This window comes from Trichoderma breve, chromosome 4, assembly GCF_028502605.1.
Source record: "Trichoderma breve strain T069 chromosome 4, whole genome shotgun sequence".
NCBI lineage: Eukaryota > Fungi > Ascomycota > Sordariomycetes > Hypocreales > Hypocreaceae > Trichoderma > Trichoderma breve.
Genome location: NC_079235.1, coordinates 4,473,337 through 4,493,568, shown reverse-complemented (window position 1 = coordinate 4,493,568; position 20,232 = coordinate 4,473,337). Strand labels below are relative to the sequence as shown.

At 47.6% G+C, this 20,232-nt stretch overlaps 6 protein-coding genes across 6 annotated transcripts; 5 read left to right on the top strand and 1 right to left on the bottom strand.

Annotated features, from left to right (window-relative positions):
• Positions 1–193: 193 nt before the first annotated feature.
• T069G_07639 (glycosyl hydrolases family 16 domain-containing protein) lies at positions 194–1,183 on the bottom strand (the record flags this gene model as incomplete). The annotated part of the gene is made up of 2 exons (XM_056174849.1): positions 194–845; positions 921–1,183. The coding sequence occupies 2 exons, from the start codon at positions 1,181–1,183 to the stop codon at positions 194–196; spliced, it is 915 nt and encodes a 304-aa protein (XP_056028428.1).
• A 1,917-nt stretch (positions 1,184–3,100) lies between these two features.
• Positions 3,101–4,039, top strand: T069G_07638 (GTP cyclohydrolase I domain-containing protein; the record flags this gene model as incomplete). Its single annotated transcript, XM_056174848.1, has 1 exon — positions 3,101–4,039. One exon carries the CDS (start codon positions 3,101–3,103, stop codon positions 4,037–4,039), a length of 939 nt encoding a protein of 312 aa, XP_056028427.1.
• A 1,491-nt stretch (positions 4,040–5,530) lies between these two features.
• T069G_07637 (homeobox KN domain-containing protein) lies at positions 5,531–8,835 on the top strand (the record flags this gene model as incomplete). The annotated part of the gene is made up of 4 exons (XM_056174847.1): positions 5,531–6,418; positions 6,494–6,830; positions 6,887–8,067; positions 8,140–8,835. The coding sequence occupies 4 exons, from the start codon at positions 5,531–5,533 to the stop codon at positions 8,833–8,835; spliced, it is 3,102 nt and encodes a 1,033-aa protein (XP_056028426.1).
• Positions 8,836–11,281: 2,446 nt separating this feature from the next.
• On the top strand, positions 11,282–11,512 carry T069G_07636 (uncharacterized protein; the record flags this gene model as incomplete). Its single annotated transcript, XM_056174846.1, has 1 exon — positions 11,282–11,512. The coding sequence occupies one exon, from the start codon at positions 11,282–11,284 to the stop codon at positions 11,510–11,512; it is 231 nt and encodes a 76-aa protein (XP_056028425.1).
• Positions 11,513–14,443: 2,931 nt separating this feature from the next.
• Positions 14,444–17,008, top strand: T069G_07635 (OPT oligopeptide transporter protein domain-containing protein; the record flags this gene model as incomplete). The annotated part of the gene is made up of 6 exons (XM_056174845.1): positions 14,444–14,690; positions 14,791–14,847; positions 14,909–15,226; positions 15,298–15,306; positions 15,373–16,753; positions 16,807–17,008. 6 exons carry the CDS (start codon positions 14,444–14,446, stop codon positions 17,006–17,008), a joined length of 2,214 nt encoding a protein of 737 aa, XP_056028424.1.
• A 962-nt stretch (positions 17,009–17,970) lies between these two features.
• Positions 17,971–19,662, top strand: T069G_07634 (major facilitator superfamily domain-containing protein; the record flags this gene model as incomplete). Its single annotated transcript, XM_056174844.1, has 3 exons — positions 17,971–18,568; positions 18,623–19,425; positions 19,486–19,662. The coding sequence occupies 3 exons, from the start codon at positions 17,971–17,973 to the stop codon at positions 19,660–19,662; spliced, it is 1,578 nt and encodes a 525-aa protein (XP_056028423.1).
• Positions 19,663–20,232: the final 570 nt, after the last annotated feature.

The following is a 20,232-nucleotide window of genomic DNA, read 5'->3' as shown; positions in this document are numbered from 1 at the left end:
TCAATTCTGATGTATCTCACTTGAAAAAAATCTATACAGTCATAGAATACTGTATATAACCCTGTATATAGCACTTAACAATTGAAGTTAAATCAGCATCTACTTGACCCTCTTTGATGTGATTATATGCGATGGTTAGAAAAGCCCTGCTAAACGAAAGAAATTCTCAAAAAGGCCTCCATGTTGAAAGCCTCTAGTATGTGTTTCCCAATGGCACGGAGGGATGATGCCAGTCTTGCTCAAACCTTCCCCATCCTCCGTATTCAAGCTCACTGGCCATGGAGAGGCTGTAAACAACCATATCATAGTAACCATCCCGAGGAGTTTTTCCGCCACACACGTTCCCGCCGATAGCCACATTTAGCAAAATGGTCATGTCTCGAAGAGGACGAGTACCACTTGGAACTTCTCCCTTCATCACTGGTCTGCCGTCGATGTACCAGATCATCCTTCCTTGGCCGGGTACGCCGTTTGGTTGCTCCCAAGCAAAATCATATCGTATAGGACGGCAGTGCATGTCAGGAATGCGAGAGCCCAGAACTCGATGTTTCTGTGGTTCATGGTGGTGTCCCCAATGAAGGCAAGTCCGATTCTCATGATCTCCGTTCCACGTTTCGGCAATGTCAATCTCACCGTCGGTCGGCCAGGAGAATGGCTCTTTGGGCAGAAGCCAGAAGGCGGGCCAAATGCCCTCAGCACAAGGAGATAAAATGGTTGCTGATAGAACACCTTTGTCGCGGGCCAAAGTCTGCTTGCTGACAAGGCGCGCTGATGTAAAACGCTGCTCTGGTGAAGGGGCAGAGTTGTTTGCAAGGGCTCGGAGCACTAGCATGCCTTCGGGAGTGCTGCAAATGATGTTAGGACCATGGACCCTTCTGCAGTCGTCGTCTTTTCGAGTGTAATCTCTGGCTATGACCTACTGGAAGGAATTCTGCGGCTCGGCAGTGTAAAACTGCAGCTCATGATTTCCCCATCCATCCGGCCCATTACCTAGCTTTGCGTCCCACTCATGGTTGACGGGAACATTGGGATGAAACTGCGGCTTCCAATAGACCTCACCACGGAACGGCGGCCCAGATGGCGGATGAGGCGGTACGGGTGGTGGCTGTGATGCCGCTTTCGGTTCGGCGACTAAATGGTTCAATTCTTGTTTAAATTTATTGAGCTGATCTTTCCAAGGCATTTTGTGCTAATTGTAAGGGGGATTGACTGTGGTATTTGGAGATAGTAGATGGTATGTCGCGGCTTTGAGAGATCTGAGTTGAAGCTTTCATCACTATCGATTCCACTTTGGTGACGTATGTGCAATTATGACAGCTTCGCAATACGGCTTGGCAGCGTCACCTGACTGCGGGCTGTGTTTGACAGAATCGCATCGGCAGGTCATGAAATTCGCGCCACACTTGGCATAGAAAGCGCATAAGCAGACAGAAAATGATAACCGTTAGTCGCAGGTTAGAGAAGCATATTGCTCGTATGTCATTGCTTTCCGTGACAGCATAAGCTGCCCTGTAAGAATGTACTGCTAGCTGGATTCATACCGACCGGCCGGGTGTTTGTTTATATTAACAGGTGCTTCTCTATTCTTCTTTGCGCATATATATACTTCGTGTTACTAGGTTTATCAAGAATGCAGACGAAGAAAAGTATAAAGAGGAAGAATTGAATCCATGGCTCATGGGACTGAATCCATGGATTTCTTTCCTTTCCATTAATATCGCGTTATAACTAGTATGTCGATTGTACCAGACTCATTCAGGAAGGGCGACATCGGGACAGCTTGTGACGGTGTGGCTTATCGATTGTCTATAGGTAAGCTTTCACGGCCAACCAACATGAAAAAGTTTTGTGCTTCTTCCTGCTAGGATATACTAACCTAGGGCACTTTCACTGACTCAACATATTTTGTTTGCTATCCGCCTCGTTCAGAGTTCAAAGGTTAGAGGACTGAGCCGTGGTTCCAGTACTAAATTTCCAGTTAGTTGCTTGTGGGTACACAGAGCGGCTAGACTGGGTCGTTTTTGTTTCATTCGGCTGCTTCCATTCGGGGGCTTGTGACACATGCAAGGATCGTGGCGGGGATGTGAAGGATGTACCCGTACGTATTCCTCCGTAATGCTACCAACAATTGCAGTGGCACTTGGGAATGGAGAGACAGTATTTCGATCTATTTTTGTAGTAGTAACAACCTGAGAGCTTGTACAAGTAAATTCATTCTTCACACATGAAAAGCATCCCATTGTTCTATTTTGATTGGCGAGGCCTGTCCTCTTCGGACTTCTTCGGTGGTGCTATCGCTGAGCTCCAAACCCGATGACAGACTCTACTAGGTACCTGGCGAGCACAAACACATAAATGGAAATTTTCTGCTAGTCTCAGGCCACTATACCTGAAGCAAGTAGGAACCCGTATATCGGGAGGATGAATGCATTTGTTTCCTTTTAGAAGTATCACTGAAGGGATCAATCGATGGCTTTGTTTATGGCCGAGCAGTTGTGACCAGTCTCGGTACTTGTGTGTCCCCCAATATTATTCACCGATAGCGCTCTGCAGTTGCATGGCATTAGACTGCATGTGATGACTCCAATTGGTAAATGCAATTGGTTGCCCAGGAGTCTCAGTTGGTGTACTTGCAGCAGCGGTCTCGGGTCCCCTCAACGGCGGGCCGCATTTTCTGCATCACTGGACTGTGCATTGGTTACTACCGGCGTAATAATATAGTAGTAAATATTCCGTAGAATTGTTTTTCGAAACGCGAATTGCAACCGAAAAGATCTTCTGTCGCACAATAAGCCTCCTTGCAACGTAATCCTTAGGTATGACTGATAGTTCCGATGCTTCGGGCGCTTCGGTGGCTTTTTTTTTTTTTTTAGAGGCGCTCTACTCGGGCCTGTAGGACAGACCAACGGCGGATCTTTAAAAAGACCGGCCGTGCAGCGTCTGGTCTGACACATCCTGGGCTTCTCACTTTTTTTCCACCTCGGCCTCACCTGCGTCTGTCACCACAACGCATCGCCTCGATTGTCGTCGCAAGTCCCAGCAAAGGCCATTCCATCCAAGATCGAGGCTTTGCTGCTGCGAAGCCCGCCAGCGTGCGCCAATGGCCCCTCCATCGCCGACCGAAGGCCGAGATTCGCCCGGCTCGTCTGCCAGCGAAAAGAAACGCAAAAACAACGACGGATCCAGCAGCAAGAAGCGCAGCTACAGCGAGAGCACAGGGCTGCCAAACGGAGCCAAGAGCCATGTCGTGCGACGCTCGAGCATAAGCAAGCCTGGGCGGGATCAGCGCGACGAGCCCGTATTCAAGCACAAGAAGCGGAAGCGCCGCGAGGAACGAGAGAAAGAACGAGACTCTAGCAATGCCACGACATCCGTATCAAGGCAGGACAGCCCTGCCATTGATTTCGATGGCCTCAGCCGACCCAGCGTAGGCACGCGCCAGCGGTTAGAAGAAACCGAGGAGGAAAAGGCGGCCCGGCTCGACCGCATGAAGGGCGCTGTCAAGACTCTACTCGAGTGCGTTGGAGAAGACCCCAATCGAGAAGGCCTCTTGGCCACACCCGAACGATACGCCAAAGCCATGATGTTCTTTACACAAGGCTATGAGCAAAACGTATTTGACATTGTCAACGGCGCCATCTTCCAGGAAGGCCACTCAGAGATGGTGGTGGTTAAGAACATCGATGTCTTCTCGCTCTGCGAACACCACCTGGTGCCCTTTACTGGCAAGGTCCATATTGGCTACATCCCCAACAACAACGTCATTGGCATCTCAAAGCTGCCTCGCATTGCCGACATGTTTTCCCGCCGGCTACAAATCCAAGAACGCCTCACCAAAGACATTGCCAATGCCGTCTTCGACGTCCTCGCACCCCAGGGAGTGGCCGTCGTCATAGAGTCCAGCCATCTGTGCATGGTCATGCGCGGAGTGCAAAAGACGAATAGCACCACCATCACGAGTTGCATGCTTGGCTGCTTTGAGCGCAGGGAAAAGACGCGAAACGAATTTCTTAGCTTAATCAACGTTAACCGCCATTGAGGCTGGTAACTAACGTCAACCGCCATTGAGGCTGGTAATCAACGTCAACCGCAATTGAGGATGGTAACCAACGTTAACCGTCATTGAGGCTGGTTCTTTTCAACCCCAGTCCTATATTCAACATTTTGCCACTGGCTTCTACGGTGAGCTTCCCCCCTCACTCGTCTATGTGGGCATATCAGATTCCGCATTTGGTCTATATCGACCGCCTGTTGCATTCTATTTTTTACTACTTACCGCTGGAGAGGGCGGACAAATATGGCATGATAATGTATGCCCAGATTCATTTAGATTTAGTAACCAACAAATCAATTTCGAGCCCACTCTCCATGTGTCATGTACTCGTAGGTGTAACATCTTGAGACATCGCCCACTTGCTGTGCGCGGTCGTCTCTTATTTTTCTTATAAAAAACGAGTAAATGTACGCCTAGCTTACGGATACAAAGTATCCACACCGCATGTCTTACTTGTCTAAAACTGCTTGTTTTGAAACATTTCACACACCTTCGACATCTCGTTTCAAGGCTCAATGTAGAGAGGATATAGGCTACATATAGAAGTCTATTGCGAATTCAAGTCTGGTGGATAAACTCTGATGGTTATGGCAATACGCTAATAAAGCCTTTGCGTGCAAGGTATAGCCCGCCAATAGAGCATACTGATTTCGGGAAGTAGCGAATAGGTACACGTAGTCAAGTTGTTTAATGCATTGGTTCAGGATTTTGTATCGCTGTGTCTTTCATTGCTTCGAGCTCTTGCATAAGCGCATGAAAATCTTCATCCCCAGCTTCTGCCTCGGTTCATCACAAGCTTCTTGTTATCTAGTATAGTCGCCAGGAGATGTGCTTTGTAATAGTATGGAGATAGTGTCAGTCTTTGAAATCAAGACTTCACTTGCTTATATGATCAGTCGCGGTTTTGTATTCGGTCTAGAGTTATTATGAGAAAGCTGATGCCTCCCTCAAGCGTTTAGAAAGTTCTGGGTAGCAGAGCTGACATTTATAATTGAGTTCAATGACTCCCGCCTTTCAAACGCTAACAGTAGTGCAACTGAATCTTGGCGGGGTAATTCAGCCCAGTCGGCTGCGTCCAATGGGAAGCGTTGCCATCACGCCCTACAATTGATCAAGATTACTAACACTGCGCTTCTAAGAATGCGATGCGATCCAACTCCAAAGGATCATCTGCATCACGACATAACCACGCCCTGCGATTGATTACTCACAAACACGGAAGCTGCCAAGGCTAAGATTTCATAGCTCGACTTAACAATACCCGTTCAAGCGGCCTGCAAAATGGCAATGATGAACCCTGATGACTTTATAGATTTCTCTGGTGGCATGGAGGACACGGACGCCGCTGTCCCAAACGAGTCATGTGAATATTGCGTCAAGGAGCATATTCATTGTCAGGTGACTCCAGAGACTATCAATCTGGGTGGCTGCAAGCCTTGTATTGAGGCAAAAAGAAATTGTACTTTGCCGTCTAACATGGGAGCACCCATGAATGTATTGGAACCCCTGGAGTCCCTCGCCGACTTTGGGGCTGCTGGCAATGAACATCAGGATCAGTTACAGCAGCTCTCAGAGAGCTCTTATAGCAGATCGGAGTCCAGTTTCACAGGAAATGATTCGTTAGGCGAGGACTCGACTGGGGGGTTGGATACCACCCCCAAGATTGGTGCTAGATTCTCTCGAGAGGCACTTCGGATTCTTAGGAACTGGCTCTTATCCAACCATCGTCACCCTTATCCCAATAATGAAGAAAAAGAAAATCTTGCTCGTCAGACGGGCCTGAACAAAACGCAAATCAGTACTTGGGTCGCCAACGCACGCCGCCGAGGAAAAGTACGAGCTCCTCGGTCTACCTCATCAAGTCCGGGCCAACTCAACAACGCTATCGACATTCCTCAAAAGAAGACTACAATGACGAGGGGCATGAGTCCCATGGAGCGATGGAGACACTCTCCTCCGGATCAGGAACCTGCTTCCATCACTGCCATCGCTTCTGCAGTCTCATCTGCAGGGTTCCCAGATGGAACTGGCGCTGCGTCAGCCAATTACAAGGATATGGATGATAGGCTGCCGGGCTCTATCGATCGCCTCTCGTCCGCTGGCAGTTCAAAAACATCGCATTCAGGTAACGAATCGCAGAGCTCGGCTATTTCTCACAAATCTCGCGAGTCTTTGGAGTCTCTCTACTCGTTGAAAAGCCGCGGAAGACGGCGCCGGCGCCGCCAGATCCCCAAGGCCGTTGATATTTCCACCATACTTCCGTCCGTCCATAAATACCAGTGTACATTCTGCACCGAAACGTTTAAAACAAAGCATGATTGGCAAAGACACGAAAAATCGCTGCATTTATCCCTTGAACAGTGGGTCTGTTCACCAAACGGACCAATTCAGTTTTGCACCGAATGGGATTGCCTGGCATGTGTGTACTGCGGATTGAAGAATCCTTCGCCGGAGCATGCCGAACAGCACAATGACTTTGTGTGCCATGGAAGACCAGACGCAGAAAAGACCTTTTTCAGGAAAGATCACTTGCGCCAGCATCTAAGCATCGTTCACGATGCCAAGTTCCAAAAATGGCCAATGAGTGATTGGAAAGTAGACACACCGGCTGTACGATCCAGATGTGGCTTTTGTGGCATCATATTGTATTCTTGGGACTCACGTGTTGGCCATCTTGCTCAGCATTTCAAAATGGGGAAATCCATGGCAGATTGGAAGGGTGACTGGGGATTCCAGGGAGAGATCCTGAAGATTGTCGAAAATGGAATGCCACCTTGTAAGTTTGCTCGATTCGTCCAAGAAGCCACCGAAAAAGGTTAACACACAGCTCAGATCTCATCCACCATGAACGGAATACTCTTGACCCGTTCGAAGCTTCCAAAGATGAAGTAAGACACGGCAAAACATTGGAAGATCATGTTAAACTGTGGTTGATTGACTATATCAACAAGCGGACCGTGGCGGGCATGGCGGCCACAGATGACCAGCTACTCATTGAAGCGCAGAGAGTTGTACAGAAAGTTGATACGGAAGATACTTCGCTTTCAGGGCCTGACATCTCTTGGTTTCGCGATCTTATCATGCTCCACAAGCCGTCTAATCATATGACACAGGAGGAACTCTACCGTGCATCTGGGATTACGAGCTGGACATCACAGATAGAGAAGATGAAGACATCCAAGACTACACATGCCGACATGAGCACGGTTGGAGACGAAAAGGAAAAGCTTTTGTTGCGATATGTCAAGTCCAGACAGGCCGCAGGCCAAACACCCACGGATGCTGAGCTGCAATTTCAAGCATGCAAAATCCTAGATGACGTTGAACCAAAGTCCAATTTTAAATGCAAAGAGGCCGTTCAATGGTTCAAATTCCTGATCAATTCTTCGTCCGACTGGCTTTCAGCCTTCAAACGCCGCGCGGGCCTCCTCTCAAATGCCGACACATTATATGGACATATGCAACCAGGTGTTCAAGACATCATAACCAACGGCGAGCATCATCTCTCAGTGCTGCAACAAGACTCATTAGGTGGTATCAGTGCATCACAGATTCCCGGCACAGTAATACTGGGGGGTGAAATGCAATTCGAATCGAATGTCATCATACCTGGTGATGGCAATCAGACCATCTTGGGTGAACTGAGCGACCTTGGTGCCTCCGAAGAGCATAATGATCTCCTGGTTTCGCTTGATGATACCCTAATAGCAGCTCACGAGTCAGGAGACTTGACCTCAACCCATCGGGCCAAAGACACCAAAACTGCTGCCTCCCCATCTCCCAAAGCATTACACTGGGGCGTCCCAGATGAAGCTATTGGTTGCACATCGCCTATGGATACGAACGATTATCTACCAGGCCTTACGGAAACGCCGCACTCTGCCAACTCGCACCCCTCACACCACCAACCATTACGGTATTTCTTGAGCGACGCCAACTGTTATGGGAGGTTGGAAAAAGAACTCACCCGATTTGTAACAAGCTGTCTAAGCTCAAATAACCCACTGCAACACGTATGTTTCCAACCCTTTCATCCATCTGATCTCTTATAGTTAAATCCCAAGACTTCTTCTGACACATTTTAGGTTCCTACCGACGAAGAAATCCAGTATCAAGCTCGCTGGATAATTTATGACGATGACGACCCATGGAATCAAACTGCTGCGGATAATGTCGAGTGGCTGGCTCGCTTCAAGCGTGATGTCGGTATTACTGCTGCGGACAACGCGAACGGTTTACCATTGAACGGGCCTCCTCGACCATGGAGAGTGACGGACGGTGGAACGGGATTGACGCCGCCGTATCTCAAACCAAAGCCTGGCAAAGTAATAGAAGTTGCCGATGAAGCGTCTGTACTTATTGATCACCGATTCTACAACGTCAACAAAGACACGGCCGAGCGCTATGTCCGCGCCCTCTGTGAGGGAGAATACCAATTTCCTCCTTCTGTTTTTTGCTCACGCGAACTCGAGGACGGCCTGAACGCCTATATTGAAGATTGCATGAAGAACCTTTATGTTCCTTCGGACGATGACTTACGCGCCAAAGCACGCGAAATACTAGGCGTTGAGCGCACTGCGGCTGATGATCCGAAGCTGCTGGAGACTTTTAAAGCAATGCATGTGCTCTGGCACACAACAAACAACGACTTTATCCCAGATGCTCATCCGAATAACAATACTCTTGATTTCATGGACGGCGTGAATGTGTTAACTTCCGATCCGGACCAAATGAATGCTTTTGATCTCAATGCCGAATTCTCAACGAGATTAGGGGTCTAATGGAAACGGGAAAAGCAACGTGTTTACAAATATATGTATATAAGGACTTAACATATCTAATAAGGCTGACTATATGTGTCTTCGACATCACATGTGACTTGGGACTTTGCGTACAGAAGGCTCGAGAAGATTGACCTATTGCACTGCCGTTGTGATGCCAAGATAAGTTTATGTTACGTCCGAAGCAATTCATTATATCAAATGACTTATTAAAACCTCTTTAAATGATGCAATTTCCACTATTAGGGTGTGAATTCTATGACATCTCCCTGTTTTGGGGGAGCCAAGTAGTCATTGGGGATCTGTTCGGGAGGTGGAGCCTGGATACACATTAATTCCTGGACACCAGCTGTTAAATCTTTGTGCTCACCTGAAGGTGTTCTGCCCAATTACGTATATCGTCATAATTTTTGCAAACGTGTTTGGTGCGAAAATCTGGAAACGCCGTTGGCTGCTTCGGATCAACCCATACCTGTCCGAGCACACCTGTATCTACGTTGCACATTAAGACCTGACGAACAGTGTCTAGGCAGTGAGCTTTAAGGAGGTAAGCTGATTGATCACAATTTCAATTTTTGTTGCATTTGTTTGGTAATACTTACTGACATGTAGGCGTAGTATAAAGTCATCGTTTACAAACGCATGCTCCCCTAACTTTTTGTATCGGTCGTAGTTGAAGTAGAGAGCTTTGCGTACTAGGTTCTATGCAACCAGTTAATAAGCCAAACACCAATGGTTTGTAGTTGTAAATGAGAGGAAGCATTACCAAACAATGCAAATGGTGCATTCCTTCGACGTTAACGATGAAGCCCCCGCCGTATTTTTCGTTTCGTTGAACAAATGATGGATCTAACCCACTGGCCAGACCATCTTTGTATGAAATAATTCCAGCTCGGTCTATAGATAGTTAAAATCCCTTCTTGAGATCAAATTCTCATGGGTATAGTTACAGTCAGACCCAAGATCCTCCCAGGCTTTGTCAACCTCTGGTGATCCAACTTTTCGATAAATGTCTTCGTTCATAAAAGAGCCATTGAATTCTTTGAAGCTGTAATGAATTGGTACATCTCTGATGAGAGGAGCTTTGATATGTCAAATTATATCCTGTATGGAAGAAGAGGATCATACTACTTACACCACTGAGTCGTATGTTTTGCGCACAATTCATCCGTATTTGATTCCTCATGAACCACACGTGTCCCAGCCCAGAAAGACAGAACACAGGCTATTAAGAATAGTAAAAAAAAGCAGCAGGACTTGAGAAATGATTTCGAAACAAGGTATTTCTTCCTTGATTCTTCTTTGTTCACGTGTCGAGGTAAGCTGCCTTCCTCATCTGACTCGTCCGAGGCGTTGGAAAGAAGCCGGCGTAGATGATCCTTGGCCATTGTGCAGATGTCGTCAAGCCAAAGGATGTCAAAGATGAAGCTGATATTCTGGTATCAGCAGTGAAACTCGTATTTCTCAATGCAGTCCGCTAGCTCATTATGTCGGAAAAAAATTCTGCCATCTCAAGCCAAATGACGTCGATGCAAGCGCGAAGCCTATATTCTTAACTAAGCCGTTTTATATAATTCTAGCGTTCCGCTTGCAAACTCAATCGAGTCGTTTTATAACCGGTGATCTTCTTTAAAAGTTTACTTTGGATCATCAATCCAGTGCATCTGAATCAAGAAATGATTGTCATGAGATGGGAAGCATTGAAAATCTCAATGCCAGTTTCGCCGGGCGATTTCGAGGCGCTCTTGGACGGCACGGTCTTTCCGTCGGTTACTTAAAGTTCATCCACATTCCAATAATCAATTGTGATAATACTACACCATGACGAAAATTATCGTCACTTGAAGTCGCATTAGGATCTAGCCGACACTAGATCAAAGCCTCCGGTATCAAGCTGACACGGATAGCACGTATATCTTGACACCATTAATATCGTGATTGCGCCGCATCTGGAGGCAGCTGAAAACCACGAGGCGGGATCATCCATGTGCATTTCCCCACCATCAGCCAGCCTCGATCAATCATGGAATGGTGGCGCTCCTCCAGCTGTTGTTTGGCATATTGACTAGTAGAAAACCACACGCAACTATCGTGAAGCTATCCTTCAAGGTTTCGTATTCATCATTGAGGCGAATAATGATATGCGATATTCTTCGGCTCTCAGGCGTGCCGGAAAGTTTCCCCGGGATCTGCAATAGATCATTCCAATGCCAACATATGACTAAAATAATGATGATATGAATAGGGCTGAGTATTAAGATGAGTATTAAGCTGAATGAGGTATATCATATAGGTACTTAAAGACGATCACCTCCGCGTCAAAAGTAAAGTCGGGTTGAACCTGCAATCACTTGATCTTTCATTAACAAGTGTAATATCAAAAGTCACTTCAGTCTATTCGGACTCACATCCACACCAAACCAAGTCACCGTTATAAGCCGTCAACATGAAAGCTATCTGGGCCACTCTACTCGTCGCGGCCTCATTCGCCCTTGCCAGCCCTGTCGCCGAGGCTGCTCCAAATGCTGATCCGGGCGGCTATGGCGATTATGGAGACTACGGAGGATATGGAAAATACGGCGATTACGGAAAATACAAACCCCCGACGCCGCCAAAGGGAGGATATGGAAAGTACGCTGATTACGGAAAGTATCCGCGGGAAGAGGTACCCGAGTAATACGGCGTGGGTCAGACTACAAGACAGCTTACAGTAGTCGACAGCTAAAGAAGCTTGAAAACCCAGGTCAAAATTTATTTATTCGGGAAATTCTACCCTATATGGACTGCTGTGACTGTTTGCATGATGGTAGATGTTGCTTGTGCATGAAGTATACGTTGCTCACCAGATGTCTAATGAGTGTTCACATTATTAATGGTGTAGTCTCCGATATTGTGATTACCTGATAATGTCCAACTTCTCTATACTTAAATGCTATACGACGGATCGCTTTTTCTCGTCTACCTAGTAATGAAATAGTGTTATTGACAGCTAGTACTCTGTCTATAGAGAGCCCAAGGCTAACTCGCATACCTCCGAGGGAGCGTAAGGGCAAAGCTCCCTTGGGAAACAAAAAGGTAAATCAACCGCCTATTTGACAAATGCCTTATAAGGCAGTGTTGTTACTTTCTACTGCAGGAGTATTGCAAATATACCAGTAATCACATGCATACTGCCGGCTACTTCCTCCCGCTGGGTGAACTGGTGATCAGTGTCTAATAGCAAAAGTTCCAGCGGCAATACCCCTTAGATGGATACCTGAACGCATGACTTGGGGAGGGAGCAGGGCCCTCAATTGGCTCGGCTTACTTCTCAGTGGCACCACGAACCGTTTATCCGAGCATTTATCTGAAATTTGCGCGCATGGAGTCTTCAGCTACGGCGTGTCAGTGGTCGTATTTTCTCTGCTGGATAAGAGATATCAAACACCATTGTCAAACCATTCGTCGTGAACGTCTCGCGCGATTGATACCCAAGGCGATGATATTACCCTAGTGAGCTCCACAGTGGAAAAGACAAATGGAGGCAACCAAGTACGAGCAACGGGGCAATAAACGCCGTATGGTACGTAGCTTGATAGCTCTCCATACACATCACTTTGAGCTAGTCTTGGCGCCTCTGGGCAGCGATGCAAAGCAATATCCTGTTGCAGCTGCCAAGAACAAGTTATAATGGTTGGGTTAGTCGTTGGTGGCAACGCAAACTCCTCGATCACGGCTTCTCTCCCGGAATACGCTCTACCCGCGTTAATGCGGTCTGTTAACTCTGAAGAAGCTTATTTACGTAACAGGTAACGATCCGAGTTCAGCTCTTGACTTGTTCACCTTTCTTTTCCTGTCATGAAACACGGAATATCGTGTAATGACCTTACGTTAAACCGCAAGCTCCGTAATTCAGCCGCGGGGAAGATGCCGCTACTCAGTGCTCTTGTTCGAGTAATGTCGGTTTGCCGCTTCTGGTGTCAGCATCCACAGCGTACGGGCTTATCACTCGCTCGTATTGTTTGGCATTTACAAAGGTTCCCAGCCTAGGTCACCCTATCAATGCCCCAGAAATGCCAGTAGTCAGCCAAGAGATCCAAAGGTTCCTTAGCGGTGTGGCGCTGGATAAGGGCTTAAGAGCCGGGTGCCTTTCTAATTTAAGCTTAGTTGATTAATCTTTATTTGCTTTAAGGACCTGTAACTTAACAAAGGTAAATTGGGACCTTGTTTCTCATACTGTGTGACAACGGTCTCGCGTGGCCGCATCTCGGCGACGAAGACAATGCACAACACAAACTAGCCATGTGGTCGAGAAGACATCCAGAGGATGAATCTATGTGTTGATCGTCCGTGTTAACAAAGCAGTCCAACATATGGCTGAAGCTATTGATGCCCTCTACGCACCCACACCAGCTCCGGCTGTCGGGGTCCGAAAACTGCTCCATTGTATTACGCGGTTGCTGCCGTGTTTCTTCGCGATGCGTCTAAAAGGTCCGAGGAGTAGCGCGATGAAACCACACAATCTGAGCTTACCACACAACCTGCAGAGACCACATGGATAGAGTATGAGGAACACTCCGAATCAGCACTCTCACTCTCACTGCAATACCGTCTACACCTAAGAACTTCCGCCTGTCTAAGTAACAGTCGACGGCCCGCTCGCTGCTAATGAGCACAGCGCCGAGTGCCGCTTATTAGAGTGAGAATGAGTTCAGACGAATTCGCCCCATTTGTCCACCAGTCTTCGTACGATTCGCCGCCACTTGGTCAAAAGGGAAGGCGAACGAGTAACGATGTCGGCATCCTGCTGAAGACATGACTCCCAATCCCTGCTCTGTTGCGGGTAATCCCTGTTACGGACAGTGTTTGGAACTTATTTACGCACTATTAGGCTAGGGTTAACTAAACTTGCCAGTACCGGCCACTTCCCAGACGAGCGAAATGCAGAGAGAACGGCTCTTTTGCCGCCGCCCAGGGCAATATCATTAGATTGCACTCGCGCCACATTAGATCTCATGATGGGCGGTTCTGTTTGGTGCTTTTCAAGGAACTTATGTGCTTGGAAGACCATGTGAAGGTCACCGGTATACCTTGAGGGCCTTGGCCGCCTTAGCTGTAGAGAGAGCAAGGTATCTGCCCGGATTGTTTTCCAATAAAGAACGCTTGGCAATTCTGATACGCCCGCTAGCAAGAAAGAGGGAGGAAGCCCTCCATTGGCTAGTCTTGTTGTTGGCAACGGGGATCGTCCCGCTTTCGTCCAATATTGTGGCAACAGGGCCAGAAAAAGTTCCTATCCACGATGACCAACAACTGCAACAGTAGACAAAGGTGCCTCCCAAAAGAGGTGATAGTTGGTTCATTTTTCGGTCCCCGTGCATCTGAGATCTGTCATACGCCGGGTTGAGGGCTCTGGGGACACAATCTCAGCGCCTTGGCATGAGGTGGTTACAACCATGGCCCTCATTGGGGTTTCCGTGTTAAATACCAAGGTGCCCCTGCGATCTGTTCTTCTCCCTGAAGAATTATCAGCTATTGCCAGAAAAGTGTTTCACTGACGCCGGCAAGACACTCGGTCAGTGTTGCTTTGTGTAACAACGCGGCAGCGAGGAAACCCAGAAAGGTTGTCACCATGGGTGTCCCTACTACAGCAGAGCCCGAATACGTGGGCGACGGCGGTGTTCAAGAGAAGCGAGTGTCCGTCGAGGTCAACCTCAAGTCCGACGGAGAGGATGAAGAAGATGAGGCCATCACCGATCTCTTTACTAGTTTCCCTGCCATCAAGGGCGTCGAGCCCGAGCCCAACCCCTTGACAGTTCGAGCGGTGCTTACTGGAATCGTTCTTGGCTCTCTGGTCAACGCTTCCAACGTTTATCTGGGTAAGCAAGGAGTCCTCAAATTGATAGTTTCTTTCGACTCTATGCAGCTGGAAGTCGAAACTTCATAATGTGACATTGTGCCTAATAATATCTTCAATAGGTCTTAAGACTGGATTCACATTCCCAGCAACCATGTTTGGTGCAATTTTCGGATATGGTACGTCTCTATTATTCAACAACGGCCTCTAAGTTTGCACAAGCTGACCGACTATTCACAGGTTTTATCCTCTTCCTCACCAAGATCTTCCCCGGCATCCCCGGTATTGGAACTCGATTCGGCCCTCAAGAGAACTCCATCGTTCAGGCTTCTGCAACAGGTGCTGGCGGTATGGCTGGTCTTTTCGTGGCTGGTCTGCCTGCTATGTACCGTCTTAGCTTGCTGTCGGAGAACCCCAAGGACGACTTCGGCCGTATCCTTACTATCACCCTCGTGTGTGCTTTCTTTGGCCTCTTTGCTGCGGTGCCACTCCGAAAGTTCTTTATTATCAACGTGGCCCGTGAACTGAACTTGGTGTTCCCGTCACCTACTGCCACTGGTGAGTTTCCTTCTCGAAAAGAAATCCTTTAAGCATCTACTAGAACACAAACTGACTCTTCTATTCTATAGCTCTTGCGAGTGAGTCTTCCCCTTGAAGCAAAACATTATAAGTATGTATTAGAGCGGAAACTGACCTTTACATAGTCCGATCGATGCATGCTGTCGGCAGCGGTGCTAGCGATGCCATGCGCAAAGTCAAGGCACTGGGATATGCCTTTTTGGGTGCCTTTACCCACATCGTTGTGTCCCAGTATGCTGATGGCATCTTGCACAACTGGCACATCTTCACCTGGTTCTATATCTGGAGTGGATACAAGAACGGCGCACTCAACATCGAGAACTGGGGCTGGTATATTCAGCTGACACCTGCTTTCTTCGGCTCCGGTATTCTTGTCGGTCTCAACGCTGCCGTCTCTTGGTGGGTAGGCACTGTTCTTGCCTGGGGTTTGATTGGACCTCTTCTCGTCCACTATGGTGAGTGTGTCGGCAAGCCCTATGGTGAAGGCAAGTGGGAAGGCCTTGTCAACTTCGGCAGCATGAGCGGTATTGGTGCTCCCGGATGGGTTGCCTCGCCCCGATACTGGATGTTGTGGCCTGGTGTCATGGTTCTTATTGTTTACAGTCTGGTTGAGTTCCTCATCCACATCCGTGTCGTTTGGGACGGCCTGAAATATGGTGTGCGTAGCATGGCCGGTTCCGTCAACGGCGTGCTACAATCTCGCGGCAAGAACAACACTTTCTTGGAGAAACAGGCGGCAAAGGCCGATCAAGAGTCGTCTCTGATGGAAGACTTTGCCCCTCCAGAGGATCAAGTTCCTGTCTGGGTGTGGTTGACTGGAACACTTGTCTTTGTCGTTGTTGCTTGCATTGTTTGCCACGTTCAATTCCACATGAATGCTGGCTTGGCTATTCTTGCCTGTATCCTGGGTCTCATTTTCGCTTTCCTCAGTATCTACGGAGGAGCCGTCACTGATACCGCGCCCCTTACCGCCTCTTCCAAGGCTTCCCAGCTGGTTTACGGTGGTATCACCAAGGGACACTATTCCATTCAAGATGCTCAGCGTATCAACTTGATTGCTGGTAACATTGCCTCTGGTACTGCCGACGTCGCCACCAACTTGGTCAGCGATTTCCGTGTCGGTTTCCTTCTCCGAACTCCCCCTAAGCTGCAGTTCTACGCTCAGGCTACCGGTGCTTTGGTCTCCATCTTCCTCGCCCCTGGCATCTTTGTCCTTTTCATGGCTGCTTACCCCTGCATCCGCGATCAGACTATTGAGGAGTGCCCATTTTCTGCACCATCAGTCGTTGCTTGGCAGGCGGTTGCCCAGGCTGTGACCCTCCCCAAGCTCCCCATCCCATTGTCCTCGGGAATTTTCGCCATTGTTTGCGGTGTTGTTTGCGCTATCCAGGCGCTCGTCAAGAACTTCTACTTGGTCGGTTCGCGTGAGAAGTATCGCGATTACCTCCCCAACTGGATGTCAATCGGTGTTGCCTGGGTCTTGGGTGTCGACAGTGGATATGCTAAGTATGTTGTCCAATGTGATTATTGTGCGGAGCTTCGTGCTAACTTTTTTGCAGTGCTATCCTGTTCGGTAGTATCACGGCTTGGTGGTGGAGGAAGTACTACGCAAAGAACTTTGACACTTACGCATTTTCCGTTGCTGCTGGCCTCGTCGCCGGAGAGGGTCTTGCAGGTGTCGTCAATGCTGCTTTGACATTGGGAGGTGTTGATGGAACGAAGAAGGGCACCATGATTGCTCTGCCTGGAGAGGACTGGTAATTTGTAAAAGCCGAGGTGCAATAATCTATATCGTAAGAGTATATACCCAGATCATGTGAATACACAAAGTGCTATGCTTGTGCCAAAGAATCCCTAATTTGTCTTTTATGCTAATGTGATATGACATTTGGCGGCCCAAGCCGCGGTTTCGAGGACGATGTTAATCTAGTGAGTAGTAATGATTCGTATACAAGGCAATTATTGGAAGTATTTTTCATCTGCTATTCGTAGTCAGACTTAATAATATCTTGTTTCATGACAAAGCATTGCCAGAGAGACAATACTGCATGTGATTGCGGCTCCTGAGGGACTCATCATATCTTGTGCCGTCCATGTTTTTTAGAAGAGTGCATGCAGTACGCATATCTCCAGTTAGTTGTAGGAAAGTCCCCTCTTCGGCAACCGAACCGCTTATTAACCCTAATTAAAAATTCCTATTGACAACGCGGTAGAGATCCAATACTAAGCAGATGGGGGACTACTGACCATAGTAAGCAATCTACGACCCACCCAAATAAGCATATCCACAAACCGCTTTTTTAACAAGAATGGAAAAAGGTGAAGAATTGCTATTGGCTCACAGGAGTATCCAAATACTATATGTCGAGCCCCAAATTACAAATCCATCTGTTGCTTAATCAGTTTTGGGATGCAAATCGCTCAATCATCTGCCGACGCTAGGCCTGGCCCCTGGCAACGGTAAAAGATGTTGACAGGCGGCATACCAGATAGTGCTAGCAACCTGATCCTCTTGGATTTCAAATCAATAGGATGCAATGATAATTACTAATTCAGTGCCCACCAGATCTTGACAGGCACATCTATCAGATCTATTGATAAAAGATCTTCTATAGTATAGTAGCAAAGTAGCAGCCCTAAATCCCAGCTCAGTGTCCTCATCATCTGGTGGCTCAACTCCCGGCTAGGCTCTTTGCTTCCTATTTCCCATATCCGCCATCATCATGTCAACTACAGAATCAATTAGTGACTCTACGATTGCCGAGCCAATGACCATTCCGATCGACAAGATCTCGAGCCGAGTTGAAAACAAAGAGGTAGCAGAGGTTGCAGAGATATCAGAAAAGACTGAAGGAGATGTTCGCCCGATCAAAGGCTTTCGTTGGATTCTTGTATGCATCTCGCTATACATCACCTGCTTCCTCTATGGCCTTGATACAACAATCGCAGCGGATGTTCAGGGGTCTGTAGTTGAAGCACTCGGACACATAGAACAGCTCGCTTGGATAGGGGCCGGCTTTCCACTTGGATCCGTTGCAGTTATCGTACCGCTCACGGCTGCCTTTACCAACTTTAATCTAAAATGGACGTTCATTGTCACAGTCATCATCTTCGAAGTTGGTTCTGTTCTCTGCGGTGCGGCTCCGAATATGAACGCCATGATTATCGGTCGAGTCATTGCTGGAATGGGCGGAACCGGTATCTATCTTGGTTGCCTCAACTATTTTTCATCTTTAACAACTCCCAAAGAACGTGGGACTTACATTACCCTGATTGGATTTTGTTGGGGCATCGGGGCAGTTCTTGGTCCAGTTGTCGGTGGTGCGTTTTCAGTGTCGTCTGCGACATGGCGGTGGGCCTTCTACATCAACCTAGTGATAGGTGGTGCTTTAACACCTATCTATCTTTTCCTATTACCACCACTGCATCCTGTCAAAGGTGTCTCAATCCGAACTAGACTTTTACGTCTTGACTTCGTCGGATTCATCCTCGGAGCAGCTGTGTGGGCGACATTTGCACTAGCACTAACAATGGCTGGTGGACAATGGCCATGGAATGATGGAAGAACTATCGCCATGTTCGTCGTATTTGGCGTTTTGGTGATTGGATATGCCTTACAACAACGCTTTTGCATATTCACCACCCCAGAGACGCGTTCGTTCCCCATAAAGCTACTCTTCACCCGCACTCACTTGTTGCTATATGTGGCCATGTCGGCTAATAGCGCAACAATGTTTGTTTTTCTTTATTTCTTCCCTATATACTTCCAATTTGTTCACAATGATACGGCCTTGGAAGCTGCTGTCCGCCTATTACCATATGTCATCATCACAGTGACATTCAACCTCGCAGCCGGCCGTCTACTATCCAAGGTGAAACGATATATGCCTATATATGTCATTTCGGGAGTCTTCTTGACGATTGGTGGCTCATTTATGGTTGCTTACCTGAAGCCATCGACTTCCATATCTGTCATTTATGGCCTGTCCGTGCTTAATGCTGTCGGTACTGGTCTCACTCTTCAGATTGGCTATGCCGTTGCATCCCTTGTTGTGGACCCGAAGGATATTGGAGACGCCATTAGCCTGCAAAATTTTTCACAAATTGGTTCAAATCTTATCTCGCTCGTTATTGCCGGCCAAATATTTCAATCGGTTGCTGTCAGAAACCTGGAAAAAGTACTGGACGGCACGAGTTTTTCGCATAAAGAAATAGTTGATGCGGTGTCCGGCGCGCAGAGCACATTGTTTCAGCAGCTCAGCGGCGAGCTGCGTAACCAAGCTGTTCACGCAATCACTCAGGCCATTCAGCAGGCTCTAATCTTGCTGCCAGTGGGAGGTGGTGTCATACTACTGGCAGCACTAATCATGAAACGAGAGCGTCTCTTTGGAGAAATTGTAGTCGTTGGAGCATAGTTGGTTACAGGACAAGAACGGATTTGGCGTTCCTGGAAGGATAAAAAGTTTACTGTAATAACTGGCGCTCGGATATTGTATAGAGTGAGTAGTGGATTGTCTTATGCAGTTAGCTTACTACATTGAAGAGGCGAGAACATGCACTGCATATTTCGTTTCAATAGATATTGAGAGGTATATCTAGGATAATCGTTCAGTTCGCTTTGAAGGTTGATCTAGAAGCAATATTTCACTTTATAACTCTATGGAATATTTGATTAGAGATTATAAAATCTATTACAGACAAATAAGAGTTGCCGTGGTAGCTATTTGCATCTCTCACTTGCATACGTCTAGTACCCGTCTCCGCCGATCATGAGATGGTCAACCATGTAGAACTTTGAACAACAATTGGTTTATAGCACTAGTACAGCAGGAGAGGTAGCCGGACTAACTTCTGGAAAAGAGATCCAGGAGGGCTGGCAGTGTGTGGTGGCGTTCACTAGTAGTGACCTCCAGCCTGCCTCCTTGACGGCGGCCAAAGAAATGGGAAAGTCTTTCAGCTTCTATTACACTAGAACCGGGCGTCTA